At 42.0% G+C, this 15,996-nt stretch overlaps 1 protein-coding gene across 9 annotated transcripts in view; it reads left to right on the forward strand.

Moving 5' to 3' along the window:
• chl1b (cell adhesion molecule L1-like b) overlaps nucleotides 1-15,996 on the forward strand; it is an 81,838-nt gene that overhangs the window by 55,270 nt on the left and 10,572 nt on the right. For 6 of the 9 annotated variants that reach the window (XM_082532707.1, XM_082532704.1, XM_082532705.1 and 3 more), the window contains 14 exons: nucleotides 981-1,121; nucleotides 2,034-2,145; nucleotides 2,394-2,560; nucleotides 2,646-2,811; nucleotides 2,923-3,047; nucleotides 3,394-3,495; nucleotides 3,822-4,019; nucleotides 4,235-4,305; nucleotides 5,989-6,211; nucleotides 7,365-7,480; nucleotides 7,745-7,949; nucleotides 8,104-8,226; nucleotides 12,510-12,689; nucleotides 14,712-14,783. In XM_082532707.1, coding sequence (XP_082388833.1) covers nucleotides 981-1,121; nucleotides 2,034-2,145; nucleotides 2,394-2,560; nucleotides 2,646-2,811; nucleotides 2,923-3,047; nucleotides 3,394-3,495; nucleotides 3,822-4,019; nucleotides 4,235-4,305; nucleotides 5,989-6,211; nucleotides 7,365-7,480; nucleotides 7,745-7,949; nucleotides 8,104-8,226; nucleotides 12,510-12,689; nucleotides 14,712-14,783 — 2,001 coding nt within the window. Of the gene's footprint in view, nucleotides 1-980; nucleotides 1,122-2,033; nucleotides 2,146-2,393; nucleotides 2,561-2,645; nucleotides 2,812-2,922; nucleotides 3,048-3,393; nucleotides 3,496-3,821; nucleotides 4,020-4,234; nucleotides 4,306-5,988; nucleotides 6,212-7,364; nucleotides 7,481-7,744; nucleotides 7,950-8,103; nucleotides 8,227-12,509; nucleotides 12,690-13,893; nucleotides 13,924-14,711; nucleotides 14,784-15,996 lie in introns of all 9 variants that reach the window. The other 3 variants (XM_082532709.1, XM_082532712.1, XM_082532708.1) reach the window with 2 other exon arrangements.

Here is a 15,996-nt window from a genome sequence, read left to right on the forward strand (position 1 = left end):
AGAGAGAACATATATTTATGATTAAATATTTATATATACTACAAGGATGATGAATGTGATCTGTTGAGATCTGTTTTGATTAAAGATTTTAGTGATTAATTAGCTTAAGAAGAGGAGTGAAAGAAGCCATCTATGTCCACTGTGAGCGACCATCTTTGAACAGAGGCGGGGGTTTACGACACCAACTCTCTGCCATCTATAATCCAGTTTTGAGATCCCTTCCCAGACGCCTTAACGCCCACTCACATCCTGGGCCATCTGACCTCAGGAATTCGCATGATAAGGTGGGGCCAGGTTTCACAATGAACTCACCCGAAACTCTGGCTGATTGGGACCCACGCCCAGTTTCACACCTTGGCTCAGGCGATTAGAGGATCATCAGGGGGTCCTTTTGTCCCTCTGTGGGGGGAAACTCCCACTAGGTTTATATCTGGGACTCTCCACCATTTGACCTTAGAACTGAAGAAGCTTCTTGGATGAGAGGTGAAACGTCTTCAAGCAACTTAAAGAAGTCCAGACGCTTTTCTTTCCAAGCTCCTTTGACTACGATGACCTGGATGACTGAGAACCTTCACAGACATATAGCTTAAGAACCCAAAAAATTCCTGTTTTTTCTCACTTTTTCTGTAACGCACTAAAGATACCACACCTCAACTCCAACATCTGAGTTTGTATGATTGCATGTGCCCGATTTCCAGGGTAAAACTGGTTGAAACAGAAGTTTACGTTGGTTTGCTGCTCCATCTTTTGGTACAGATTGGTAGTACACCAAAGTGTGGCCAGGTCCTAGGTCAACTTCAGCCGACATCACTTTAACACAACAAACACACAGATGTTTTAGACTTAAAATCAAAGTGATTGTTGCTTCACATTCTTTTGATGTTAGTTAATTTGGGAATTTCAGCTTAGCATATAGATTTTTTTTAATTGTGCTGGTTTAAAACTTTGTGTTCACTGAGTGTACCTTTGTATTATTCCAGAGTCCCCAGCACGAAACAGGAGGGTAATTGGTGACACCATAGTTATACATAATGCCCAAGTTTCTGACAGTGCTGTCTATCAGTGTGAGGCCTCCAATAGACACGGAACCATTCTGTCCAATGCAAACATCATGATCATGAGTAAGTATATCAGCGAGCCACAGTTTTATTAAATTCTGCTTCACCATCCGAGGTCTATGAAAATGCCATCCATACAAAGTATTTGTGTCGCAGCGTACATGAATAAGGTTCAGACTTCCTTGTGAGACACAGAGAGATCGCTGACTGATGTGTCAAGCTCGAGAGCTGCCGCTGATGCTGGCATATGCCCATAAAACAGTGAGGAGCCCAGGGAAGGAGAGCTGTCTGCAAGCTGTATTCCTTCATTCAGGATGGCCGTTCTCCCTGTGGAGCAACAAGCCCTGTTCCCTACCATTTATATGCTAACAAGTCCCTTCTCAATTCCATACCAATTCGAGTGCCACAAGACAAACATGTGCTGCTTTACAAGAGCAGATTAAAAAAAAAAATCTGTTGTGCAGCTCAAATGTGGGGAGTTGCTTCTTGGTGACACAGGAGTTAATAAAGCTGGACAGTCTCTGAATGCTGAGTCCCAGTTGCTGCCTTTGTAAACAATTAGTAGAGACAGAGCGTTTTAATGGGAGGCTTTGGCTACAACTGATAAGGTGCACACACTCAGCGAACTCATTATTCCATTGTTTTCAGCTTTGATTTCTTTCTCACATTTGCTCATTTCTGACAACCTGTCAGCTGAATCGTTTTTTTATTTTCTTCTTTTTTTTTCCTTTTTAAAAACACAACAAGCTCATAGTTAATGCACAAGTAAAGCAACACTGTTGTCACCTCATTTAACCTGCAGTTATCTGCCTATTTCCATTCCTGTTTTATCAGCTTTTAAAACCTAATCTAGCTGTGTGGGTTTTTTTTTTTTTTTTGTCGAAGCCATTTCCTCCACGGTGAAAAAAATATATTGTGCTTTTCTAACAGCACTGTTACGATGTTATGATGAGCGTCTCCTGCTGGTTTTTGCAGATTTGCAGCCCATGATTTTAACAAGTGAGGGGGAGGAATACTCTGTTGTGGAGAGGAAGGGAGTGACGATGCACTGCAAGGTCTTCAGCTCTCCTCCTTCTACAATCACTTGGTAAGTGTAGCTTTTTTTTGCCAGCAGAGGGCAGTAGATCTCAGCTGGTCGATGCGTGCACTCCCTCAGTATACTGGCTGTTTCATTACCCACGACCTGCTATTTCTTCAAATCAAGCTGAAGTAGCCCTGTCACTCAGCTCTGATGTCCTGCTTTTATCGCTTCACTGCTGCCATAGTGTAGTAGTGTAGACCACCTGTATTTGCATTTATTTTTCTCCCCTCTGACAACTTTTGCATGTTCTCCAGGAGCAAAGACGACTCCCCTGAATCTGTTCATGGACCCAGGTTTACTGTTCATGAAAACGGGTCACTGAAGATCTACAATGTGGAGAGGGGTGACACAGGACAGTACACGTGTTTGGCCAAAAACACAGAGGGATCATCTGCTATCAATGCCATGCTTTATGTAAAAGGTAAACAGTTTTAGTCATTTAAAAGAATTGTGTTAAGCCTCACACGGGCCTCAAAATGTAAGTAACTTGGTCTTTCCTTTGGAAGATCCCACTCGAATAGTAGTGGCCCCGGAGGACCAGCGGATCCTAATAGGTACCACGGCCCAGCTCTCATGCCTGGCGGAGTACGACAAGTCTTTCAGCAATGACTTTGAGCTCCTGTGGGAAAAAGATGATATGGAGATAGCCCTCAACTACACTGAGAATTCAAGGTAGAATTTTTATTTATTTATTTGGTGAAACAGCACTGCAGACCTAATCCCAGCTGAAAAGCCCTTTTCCTTTGGTAAATCAATACCCCGTCTCCATGTTTCTACCGACAGATACTTTGTGGAGAACGGTGTTTTTCACATCATGAATGTGAGCCACAGCGACCAGGGTGTGTACACATGTGTGGCAAAAACTCCAGCGGACCAAGACGTGGCCTCAGCCCTCCTCATGGTGTTAGGTGAGCTTACGTGTGAGCGCTGCTTCGGGGGTCAAAAGTTCAGAGCACCCTGGTGCTACATTAATGCGCAGCAAATTCGAGAAGGCCACAAAATGTCAGGAAGCCAAGCGCAGAGCATGAAGGTGCAGACCGTGGCTTTATTAGCACAGCTTCTTTGACGATGTTGTCGACATGTTAAAGTCTAAAGAAAACAGTGACGGGCAGCACAGCGATGCAGCTGGTTCCACATCCTCTGACTCCTGGGAACGATTGAACGTTTGCTCCCCGGGTCTTTTTCTTGCTGCAGAGATCTTGTGTCCCTGTGATTTTCTTTTTCTAAAAGCCGTGCCGTTACAATGATTTTCAGATGTCCCCGATGCGCCGGAGAACTTGGTACTGTCTGACCGCAAGGGCAGAAATGTGACGCTGAAATGGGTCCCCGGGGACGACCACAACAGCTCAACCACAGGTAAAAAGGAGCATCCATGTGTGCAGGTGTCAGGACATACAGCGCAGAGAGGATCAGTGCATCTCGTAGCGAATGCCATTAATATGACAGACACATTCCTGAGCAGCATCCTGCATGTAAATAGATTTGCTTGATACCATCTTGTACAATATGAATCCATTATTGGTTCATCCAAGCATGAATCATGATTAGTCTCCCTGAGGAATGTACAAGCCCAGAGCAGGGTTTCAGGCGTTTTCTGCACAGCTGGTGGTTAGATAAGTAATCCTTTGGCAGGATTCATAGCGGTGAGGGAGACCTCTGATTGTCTCTATGCCTGTCAACAGAGTTTATTATCGAGTATGAGGAGAGCCACTGGGAACCAAGCAACTGGAAGGAGCTACTCCGAGTACCTGGGAACCGCAACTCTGCTGAGCTCAAGCTCAACGGCAATGTCGACTATTGCTTCCGAGTGTCCGCCGTGAACGCTGTGGGAACCGGGCGTCCTAGCGAGGCCACAGAGAGATACAAAACTCCTCCAGAAGGTCTGAGTTTCCTCCTTTCATCGCTCAGTATTTACCAGTAGTACCTTTTGTTAGGGTCTTCCAGCCCACTTGATACGCTGCTGCTCTGTGAACTTTAAAACACTCAGACCTGCTACATAATTGATTCCATTCTTGTTGAAACTCGTGTGCCTCGTTCACTGGAGATTTCTTCCACTAGCAATGCTGACAAAATCTATACTCCTTTTCCTCCACAGCCCCTGACAGGAACCCTGAAAATATCAGAATCGAAGGTCATTTGCCACATGAAATGGATATCAAATGGGAGGTAAGAAATAGACTTTGGTCTTTTTTATTATCTTCTTTCTGCAAGTTCTGCGACGTGGCCTACCTTTACGTAGCACATTATTCCTATCGTTATAGTTTTGAGCAGTCAAAGAATTTCTGAGAACAGAGATAAAGTTTTATCAATGTTTCATAGGCTATTACCAATAGGAATTAAAGAAACAGAAATGGCCCATTTATGATATTTCACTCTAGAGATCTTTAACCCTTTATAGCCGATCGGAGCGGGCACGCTCTGTTTTGCGTAACTATTTTTAAATCCCGGTAGCTCTGCAACCAAGTAAGCTAGCGCAATAATTTTTTTTGCATATGAAACTGGAGGAGTTGTACTTACATCTTATGCCATCAGCTTGTCCTAGGTCACAGTTTCCTTCCACATATAGCTTTGCAAAAACTGCATAAAAATCACTTGCAGCAACAAAAACATGATATTCCAGAAACACGCTTCGCCGATCCATCAGCTGTTTGTAACACTTCCTACGTCCATCAGCGCGAACTATCACATGACCGCATGACCTGCCCGAAACCGGAAGTGACGTCATTTTGCGGAAATGTAGTTTTTTTACGATCGGGGCCTTATGAGCTTGTGTTTTACTTGTTATGTGTTTTAAAAAGTTATGTTTGACTTTATGACTTTCTGTGTCGTTTCTGGGATGCTTAGGACTCATATTGCACTGCTGGAAATAGTTTATTTTGATGCATATGCTGTTATTTTGCAAATTTGCACTATAATATTTATTTTCGTTTTTCCTGCAGTATATAAAAATTGGTGTATTTCAAAAATAAAACTATGAAGACACTCAAAATAAATTTCCTGTGGTGGGAAACTAGTTTGTGTAACTTTTTTGTATTTACAGTTTTGAGGGATAAGCCTCTTAAATTTCTCTAACTAGAAATATATGTTAAAAAAACAAAAACGATTTTCAATTTTTTTGTAGTTTATTGCACTTTTTTGCAATTTATGTAATTACTATGCACCTAATGCAGACATATTATTAAAGTTTGGGCTATAATGGTTGTATTGATGTATAGCAACTTGAAATGCTCCCAAAAATGGCTCCACAGCATGTAAAAATATAATATAAGCTCTGGCGAACTTGGTTCTATGGGTTAAAGAAGCCCTTTTCTGGAATGTCCATGAATGAGTTCCTCATTCAAGGCTGCTCTCTGTCTTTGATTAGAAAGAGAAAGGAAAGCTATGAAGATAAAAAAAATTATTTTTAACACTCACAGTCATATATTGGCCTTTATTGTAGAAAGATGAATCTCTCCTTCACTTATTATCCGGTTGCCCCGTCATGGTAATGTAGCCCCTGAATCCTGGATTCATGAGCTCTCCTACTGTTAATGATTTGCTTTTGTGGATAATGGTATCTCATTCTATTTCTCACGGTCTGACTTCTGTAACGAGATGAATCTTTTCATCTATAAAGTCTCAGCCACCACTATATCAAAGAAAAGCCTTGCTGCTAGACCAGGTCAATTGTTCCATTGTTTTATTAGATGGTGGGATAAAGCATTGTTCCAAGCAATGTTCACCGGACAAGTCATTTTTTTCCCCTATGGAAGGAGTGACATAGCGTGGTGAAATATAACAAGTATCTTACGCAACTGTGAAAGTCTCAGTGAAACCCACTCCATTCTTTCTTTTCCTGCTACGATACAGCCCCTGTTACCAATTGAGCACAATGGTCCCGGCTTGGAGTACAAGGTGAGTTACAGACGACAAGATGTGGAAGAAGACTGGAAGGAGAACACAGTGAAGAGACACTCATTCGTGGTGAAGAACACCCCAACTTTTGTTCCCTACGAAATAAAGATCCAAGCCAAGAATCGTCAGGGCTTTGGACCTGAGCCCAAGTTAGTGACTGGCTATTCAGGAGAGGACTGTGAGTATAAGTTAATTTTTTTTTCAGTATTCACAATAAAATGAGAATATGTTATGGGAAAGGGGAGTTTGAAGTTACTTCCTAGCAAATAAATATTACTGCAGCCGTCCTCCTCTCTGCGGAGCAGTTTTTTTTAAAGTTATTGTTTTGGCAAATACAAAACACATGGCATGGCTAAAAATGCCCTTCTAAAAAGAAAAGTTGGGGAAAATAAGCTGGCTTTTGCTGCAGTTTGTTCAAAGCTAAACAGAAAAGAAAAAATGAACATGTTTAAATGTTCTAAACCTCAGAACATTTAAACATTTTTTTCATTTTGCTTGTGCCCACATGACCTTTGGCAAAAACTTTCACTTTTTTGGCCTTTGTTAGCTTTATGCTAAACATGGAAAGAATTTTTGCTAGGTTGTCTAGCCACCTAACCAGGCCGAGGGTCAGACCCAGGCTTGCCACTCTCAGCCATGCAGCATGTGAGCGCATGCTGAACGCATTGAGCTAAACTGGCATCTTTAAATGAGTAAAATTGAAAAGTTGTTTTGAGTGCCCTTACTCTTGAAATAAGAGAAAAATAATCTTATTCTCTTTCTGGAATTTCAGCCAAACCATTGTCATATCCTGTAACTGAAAGCTCAAGATGAGCTGAAATATCTTAAGAAAACGTTGGACATATTTTCTTAGAATGAGTTTAATTTTGTGCAGTTGTGCAAAACTTGCTTGTTAAGAATGTTTTCTTTTTAGACAAAAAATAAGAAAACATGTTCATAAACAAGGTTTTTTTATTTTCTTGAAAATCATTTTTGCAGTGTGCTAGAAGAAGAAAGCACCATGTACCGTACTTTTTACTCTTTTTCTTTTGTTTAGCTTTCTTTTGGATTTGTCCTCAGGAGGTCACCTCAGGTCATGACACTTTCTCACTGCTGTGTCCTGAGTAAAATGGGATTTTAGGAAATGTAGCACTTGTTTTTGTTTTTTGTTTGTTTTTTCATTTTTTTGTGACTCCAAGTAGAGTTCCCTCCTCGTAGGTGTTCCAGTAAATCAGTGATCCCTAAATGTAAGCAAGCCGAGTAGTACTTTGTATTTTTGTGTTGTTTGGGTTTGTTTTTCCTTCCCTCACTTGCAGCCTATTGTAGATTATAATGTGTGTTTGCCTTTGCAGTTCCCTCTGCTGCACCTGATGATGTAGCTGTGGAGGTGATGAACAGCTCCGTGGTCAAGGTTAGCTGGACACGAGTACACAAGGACAAGTTACATGGACATCTGGGAGGCTACAGGGTAATACCTCAAAACCAGACCTTTGCTTTTAGACACAGTTTAAAAGGAATGGCACTGACCTTGCTCTAAACATTTGCTTCTCTCACCTCACTCTGTCTCCTTTACTGGTGTCCAGCTCAATGTTTTCTTGCTTACAGCACCAGAAAAAAAATCACACTAACTCAGTCAGCATTCCTTCACACATGTACATATGTATGATGTTCAAAGTTTGATATCTTGTAGGCACTGCTGAGGATGTCTCTGTGTGCCTCCTTCCTGATGTAGATAAGTTGGTGGCGTCTGCGCAGTCTGGTGGACTCAAAGAAAAGTCCCGGAGATAAACACACGCTGGCAGTCCCCGGGGATAAGAACCACGCCACGGTACCAATTCTGACGCCCTTCTCCGAGTACAGCCTCATCGTCATGACCTTCAACGGGCGGGGCAACGGCCCAGGCAGTCATCCCGTCAACTTCAAAACCCCAGAGGGAGGTAAGATTGTGGAAAAACAGCATGGAGTGTATTGATTCACAACTACTGAAGGGAAAATCTAATAATAGCCAAGTAAACTGGGTTGCAGAATTTGACTGCTTTCTGTGTGTGTGTGTGTGTGTGTGTGTGTGTGTGTTTGTGCACGCCTTTGCAGTCCCAGAGAAAAATCATGATTTCAGGGTCACAGATGTACAGAGGCACACTGTCTCTTTGGCCTGGGAGCCGCCGTTGGAGCCTAATGGGATTCTCATTGGCTACCTCCTTAAGTACCATCTCAGTACGTATCCCTATTCCTCATCCTTACACTTAATCAACACACATATAATGGTGATGTTTCTGTATTGCTGTGAGAAGATGATGTGTTTTTCATCTTGTGTTTAATAGAGTTTACCCTCAGCTTGTACTCTGTAAAGAAAACAAACAGGCCATCTATTGCTCTGACTGCATATCGGCTTAACTGTTTCAAACCTTATCCTCTACACAATACTGCACTGCAGACAAGTATGTGCAGTACCTGAACAGTTTCTTGGGAAAAGAAGTGGTGATTGTCTAACCCATGATCCTTTACACAGAAAGAAGAATTGCTGCTCTGCTCTAATAAGGCTGGGGTCAGAGTGTGTGTATAGGAACCATGTCAGGGTGGTGTCTACTGGCCTGTGTCATGATCGCGGCTCGGCTAGTGCTGAACAAGGCCTCTGAGTCACAGTCTGTTAAGGTCCGGTTTTACTGACCCCATCCTGTCTGCAGGAAACGTCCTCAGCGTAGCTCTGTCCCAGGGGACATCATCCCTGAACACATCCCACGTGTGCACACACTGTGCTGTCCTTAAATAAAAGTCATAACGAAGCTGATGACTAACTTCCAACAACGTCTTAGTGCTGCATTTCCCGGCTAATTGAGTTTGATTTGGCGGCAGCACAAAAAAAGGACCCAGCGTCACGCCGTATTTCAGGAGAGGACGTTTTCATTGTGCCACAGCAATAAAGCTGATGGACTCTTTGAAGTGTGACTTTTTTCTTTTTTTGAAGTCCCCTTGAAGGAAGTCATGTGTGAAACGTTGAGGATAATGCAGCCAGCTGTCAGTGTATCATCAGTGACACAAGTCATCTCAAGCTACGGCGCAGCTGTTTAAGACTATGCTCGTCTTCACAGCAGCCTTTAATAGCTTCACATTTCACCGGTTTCACAAGAGGCCCCGTTGTAACACACTGTTTAACGCAAGCCGGATCGACGCTGGGTTTAAAACACTTAAACTAACCTGCTTTGAAATAACACGTTTTTAGGATAAAGCCTTTCGATGGTGATATCAGCTCGTGACTTTATCTTTAACTAGTGCAGTTCCCCTTTAGAGGGAGAGTAACCCAAATTTACAGATGTCCCTTAAATCTTTCCCTTAAATCATGAACCTGCTGATTTGAAAAGAGGAGAGCCTGAAGGATACACTCACTGAATGTGTCCGTGTGTGTGTACCTGTTCACTACGTGGCCGCAGGTGTGTCTATGTGTGTGCGTGATCCCCCCCCCCCCCCCCCTCACAGATTGGACATCTGCCACTCTAGGGGAAACACTGATAACAATTTTTTGTTAAAATACCCAATCTGAAAACTGCACAGCCAAACAAACTCTGCTCTGCACTTTCTTGGATCCACTGCAGTACCACTGGCAAATTTGAAATGGAAAAAATTAACTGTCGGCAGGGGAAAAACACAAGATCTAGTTGTGTGGGACACACACCAGGAGATGTGGAAATCATAAACATTTTCCCTCTACCTGCAGTCAGTAACAAGTTTTTATCAAGTTCTTTTCTGAATCACTTAAAGCTTGTATGAATGTAAAGACTGAGTAAAGTCACCCTCATAACTTGAGTGGGTGGCATATAGTCACATTGCCTTAAAGAGCTGTTAACCCGCTCTAAAGCCCGGGGCATCATATGTCAGTACAGGCTAAACACCCGTCTGACTGTCTCTCAGGGAGCTTGACAAGGCAAAGATAAGATTGTCATAAAAGTACAGATGGGCGCTCATACTCAACCTGTTTTGTCATATTGAAGTCTTTAATCCTGAGTACACAGATCATTTCACTGTTATGCACTGAAAATCCACTCAAGGCTTCATAAAATATCCACTTTATTTCCAATTATATGTGATGCAGATTGAGATAGGCACATATTTTTGAGCACTTAAGACCGTTCCAGTGAAGTTTGTACTGCGTTGAACTGCTATATCGACACGAGTGGGAGTTAAAAATGACCTTGGCTATAAAACTGTCTGTTTTTCTCCCATTTGAGCTAAACTCACACTTGCTGTCAGGTCACATTTCAGTGCTGGAGAGTCTTGGTTTGCTTCACGCTCCTCAAGGCCAACTGTGTTTAGCCCGCTAGGATGAAGAATATTTGGAAATATTGTTATTTGTCATTAGTGGAAGCGCCAAAGTCTGAAGCCTTCAGCCAGTTCACTCCATAAGATCATACGGACCAGCTGTCAGGTCCGAGTTTTGCCGTAAAAGTGAGAAAGTAATGCCACCGCAGGGTGGAAACATGATGCTTGTGGCCTCTTTTTTTGTACCAGAGTTGATTGCATAATATACTAAAATTCGAGTGGTTTTGTCCCTGGAAATAAAACTGAGCAAAAAAACCAAAAAACTAAAGCAAATCAGGATGTCTGATAACAGCGGGTGGCATCCAGGCAAATAAGAGAAGCAGACCAATACATTCTTGTCATTGTTTCTGTTGCCTTCTACCTGAGAGACGTGGCACCTCTTTCACAGCAAAGGTCACCTCAACACCTGCTGTGTTTGTTTTTGTCACAAAGAACATGAATGCCACCTCCCTACCTACTGGGCTGCTTTACGTAGTGAAAAATGAGATCCCATCACAATGTAGGCAGAGAGCACACACCAAAAACTCAAACAAATTGCAACCATAAATTAGTGGAGCACAATTTTCTTTTTTGTTTTGTTTCAGGGTTTTTTTTTTTTTGTTAATGGAGACATTATAGAGAGATTAATCCTGAAAAAGCAAAGAACAAGTTGCCTCTTTTTTTTAAAGCCCAAACAGGAAATGTACAAACCAAAATGACAAGTGACATTTGCTTTTTCTTTTCTTTTTTTGGCAGAGCTGAAATGTCCTGTGATTGTCAGTTGGAAGTATTTTGAAAGGCCACTAGAGAGTTCCCCAAAAACAAGGCACAGTCAAACATTTCACTGTGTGTCAAAATACTGGAGTCATTCAGTCAAAAGTTAAAAAATTAAATAAAATAGAAGAACAAAAAGGCATTGGGTACAAGGAAGAGCAGAGTATGGGATAAGAGGGTAACGACATTATGATATCAATCATATCAAAATTAAAGAAATCAAAATTCTATATGTATGGATAAACTATCATGACCAGAATTATTTTGGTATAGACATTATATTTTAAGAAAAGCTGGAAAGAATGGTTTTCTAATGTGGAGGCTTAGATGCATGTTCATGTGTGGTCACATCAGTAGATCAGAAAAGTAAAGCAGTTAAACAAATATGTTGTCACTAAGACACAAACTTCTTTGAGTTTCATCAGGCTGTATACAGCGTGCACAAGTACTTCCAGCAGAACTAATTGCTGACACCTTTTGGAGATGGGAAAAAACAATGTGGGAGTGTAGTACTAATATAAAGTATGCTGCCTGTCAGGCAAAAACACCTCTTCAAATGTAAAAACAAACTAGGTAAGGAAGCTGTGTTTTCAAGGGACTGAAATCTGTGAAACAAGTGTTCTTACTATGGTACATGTATCGAATATGAAGACTCTGCATAGTTACATTGTATGATCCTTACTGTGTATGAATTTAAAATGAGTGAGAAAATTCCTCTCGCGACCACAAGCTGTATATTAAAGGTGGATGAACCAGATGCAATGAGCAGCATACAGGAAGAACGTGCTGTGTTTTGGACTATTGGAGAACATGGAGAATTTACGTTTCTGTCACGACTAGTTGCTAGCCTGTACTGACCTTTGTACATCTGTGCTGCATTTCTGAATATAAAGCGTGGATAGCTATGGCAAGTTTTTTACCTTGAACCTGCAATGTACTCCTGGTAATTGGGTCGGATTGAGGTCAGATCACAGTCACGTCATAAACAAACTGCTCTGGACCAACCCGTCCAAAGTGTCTTGATTACTGTGTTCACGTCTGCACAAATGAACCACACCAAGGTGTAAAACGAACCAGAATCCAAGTTAAATGAACTTGAACACCACAGGTGTGAAAATACCCTAAAATAACTACCACAGGAGCGGTTTCTCGTTGAGAATATCCACATGATCATCAGCAGCAAGACACAGCAATGTGAGGCTTCACAACAGGACTTCTCTAGCCAGTGGGTGAAGTCACAGTGGCTAAGTCTGTATGTTATATAGAGGCTATGCTTAATACACTGTAGGTGCAGACAATCCTGATATTTTACAGTGTATGTAATGCAGTGTAAGTATAAGAGTTTTCCCTTGTTGTTCCTTTGCCTTCTGTTAGGTGACTGTGACAAAATACTTACATTTACGTATTTTTTTTCCTTGCCTTACTTCTAGTCAATGACACAGAAGAAGTGGGACCACTGCAGACAGTAGATATTAGCAAACCTGAGACCACCACGTGGATCCTGCGTGACTTGGAGCCTTTGAGTAAATACAAGTTCTACCTGTGCTCCTGTACCACGGTGGGCTGCGGGCCTGACGTCAGCGACGAGTGCACCACCACCCTGGAAACAAGTGAGTGCTTGAAGGTCCAGAAAGCCGAGCCGATCGGGCTTTATGTGTGCGGATAAGCTTGCGTGGGCGTGGGGCTGGTTGAGCGTGGCGCTTTCTCAGTGGGGGAACATTGGGAATGCGGAGGAGCTCTGAGGAGCACAATTTGCTCTGGTGAACCGAGGCTAAGCAAAGCAGGTGACAGAGTCATTTTACCATTTAGATGTGGCATTGAACTAGTGCAATATGATATAAGCCTGAGCAGCCAAGCTTTTCATATCTCCATGTAAGTAATTTTTGTGGATAAACAATTTCATATGGCTGCAGTGGAGGTTTTCATTTGTCACTGTCATGAGAGAGCAAGTGCTTATTGATTGGACAGAGAGCGTGAGCTATGAAACAATCAGCTGAGAAAGAAAATTGCTTTGAGCAGAAAGGAAACTGAAGCTTTTATTACTGAATTGTGCAATCATGAAAGAGTTGCCGGGTAAGTCATCATAATAAGCCAGCTTGTAACATGTAATCTTTGCCTTTTAATTACATATCATTAGTCGAGGTCCACACACCATACTTCATCTGGCTCAAACTCAAGCCAAGCTCCTGTGATTGTGGTCGGTGGTACAAGTGATTGAAGCAGGAAGCTTTTTGCAAGTATCACTAAATGCGCTGTAGTCATAAGAAATAAGCAGGTGGCTCTTTCAATACAAATGGACAAGAAAATGAATGTAGTATGTCACTCAGGCTGTGTTATGTAAAAGCAGAACTCTCAACTTTGAAGTGCAGCACAGGTGCTTAATATGCAAGCGATTACTTATTGTTTACTGTAAGAATCCTCACAATCACAGAAAGACACTTAATTGGCTCTTAGGGGTTGTTTATTTGCATGGTGGGGAAAAAAAACGCCGGAGAGATGATTACAGGAGGAATGGCTCATTTTATATGTATTGAGTTTTGTCAGACTATTACATGTGCGGAGGAGAGGTTCAAGGTCTGCGCATGAAAGCTATTTGTGGTAACACCTCCATCACTGTGTGCATACGTGTGTGTGTGAGGGTTTGTCTTAATGGTCCTCTGCTTGCTTTCACATATGCCACTAAAATAGTGCATTGCTTTGAGATGTAGCTTTGATCATGCAGTGTGTATTATAAATGTGCCTGTGAATGTGGACGTCTGCTTAGCCATGCAATGCTTGTCCCTTCTGTCTTTTTTCTTTTTTTCTTTTCTGCAGCTTCCATTTTGGCTCCTGCTGTTGGCCTCAGTATGTAGATCTGTTTATGCAGCAACTGTGGCATGTCATATGTACACATATAGAGAGCGTCAAACTGCTCTGAAATAGTGATAGAATAACTTTCATGTTAGTATGACATGCTCACCATTTTGTTTTTTAGTAGTGCTCGCATGCTTTTAGGTTTAGAAATATGGATGTGTGTAGCTGCTGTAGGGCTGAATAAATCATTGGGACTTGACTGTCAAACATTTGGACACTTTTTATTTGTCCTATGCAGAAGTTAGCAGCCCTAAACACTCAGCCTCTCTGCACATAATTGACCTTGTCTGCTGTTTGCCCTTGCCATCAGCAGAGAGCACTCTGATGCCTCCTTTCATTAGAAAACCGTCAACTTCTTCTTAGATAAAGTTTTGCAGCTTCCTCTCTAATAACAATTGGTAATGAGTAACCTAATTATAAATTCATATTAATCTTGGCTCATTAGCAGCTGTAAACGAATATTGACTTTTCTCCTAGCAACGGCAGGCTCGGTGCAACAAGCTGGGGTAATAAATGATGCCTTAAGAGCCAACCGCAGTAAGAGCATCAGACACGCCACGAGCTCGTCCCTTTTTCTTTCTTTTTTTGGACTGGAGTAAAAATGAAAAGGCACATCTCAGAAGTGTGAAATACAGTTTTGAAACTCTAGATCGTGTTTCAGATTGCATAGTCACTAATTTTAGAGTGTACTTAACAACAGCATGCATGCTAACAGTAGACGATAGCACCTCAAGCCCTTGCCCCAATTGATAACCACAAGGTCTGTCTTTTCTTTTCAGGCAAGTCAGCTTCCCCCTCACCTCCAAGCACTCCAAAGTCCCCTGTGACCAAACCCACTCGTTCCACCATAGGTAGAGCCACAGCACTTTCTGACACAGCAAAGCCTTAACCGTACAGCATCGACAGCAAAGGCTGAGGGATAAATGCAGAGGAGCATTGACTATTATAATGTGATAGCATCTTCAGGAATTTTTTTTCAACTAGTTTGTAATGTAAAATGGTAGCCATATTGTACTGTAAGCTTTCATTTCTCTGCTACACCACCGGGAAATCTAGCATACTAGATCTATATCCCGATCCCACAGTGTGGCAGTGGAGTGCAGTCACTTGAACAGGACAGATATGTCTAATTGTAAGTGATTGATTTGTTGGGCCCCATTCAGCCCTCTGTGTGGCAGTGTATTGACCCAGCAGTCACCTGACATTTCCATGTAATCTTCAACTGGGTAAACAGCAACACACCTCTGGGACAAGAAGAGGTCCGGGGACAGAGAGAAAACAGCAAGGAGAAACATCCTCCTGAGCCATGCAGAGAAGTATGAGCTCATACTGGGAGGGTGATATTTACAGGACACTGAGATAAGTGGAAGCTGTTGAAAGCTCCTGTATCAGAATATTTTCTGGTCTCTCCTTATTAAAAAAAAAGATTTCTGACTTTGAAGGGGTATCTTCCAGGGCATTCGTTCCCTGCTGGGTGAGCAGCTGCTTTCTCCAGAAGGTAATAGCAAGCTGAGGAACATGGTGACAAAACACGGCAGCAAACCTCTGGATATTTTTAACTCAGATTGTCTATGTCAGTCGAAGTCATCACACACTTGCAATGACTAGAATTGCTATAGCTGGTGACTAATCCATCAACATTAGTCAGAGAGTGTCATTTGCAGTTGTTGGGATGGACAGCCCAGACACAGGTGTTCTTGTGAACTGAATTATCACCTGAGCAAATAAAGCACCTGAGCTTGAGGCACAGATGAAGATTTGCATGTTTGCTGTGGTGAAATGAAGTGGATTGTGCTTTGTTGACTAGCTTAGACAGCTGCTGTCAAAGCACACGTTTCCCATACTAATCATGCTCATCAATTACTGTTTTTCCCTCTTTCTCTGTTTGAGGATAAGAAGGATAAAATCACCTTGATAGGTATGTCTGAGGTAGATGAAGCTAGAACACACAAAATATTTTCACGGACCAGCCTTTAAGGTGTCGCGGATAATTACAACAAAATAAAATGATACGACCAAGACAAAAACTGTGATATTTTGTAAATATAATAATAAACGCAAATT

The sequence above is a fragment of the Aulonocara stuartgranti genome (assembly GCF_965226115.1).
Source record: "Aulonocara stuartgranti genome assembly, chromosome: 5".
NCBI classification, from domain to species: domain Eukaryota; kingdom Metazoa; phylum Chordata; class Actinopteri; order Cichliformes; family Cichlidae; genus Aulonocara; species Aulonocara stuartgranti.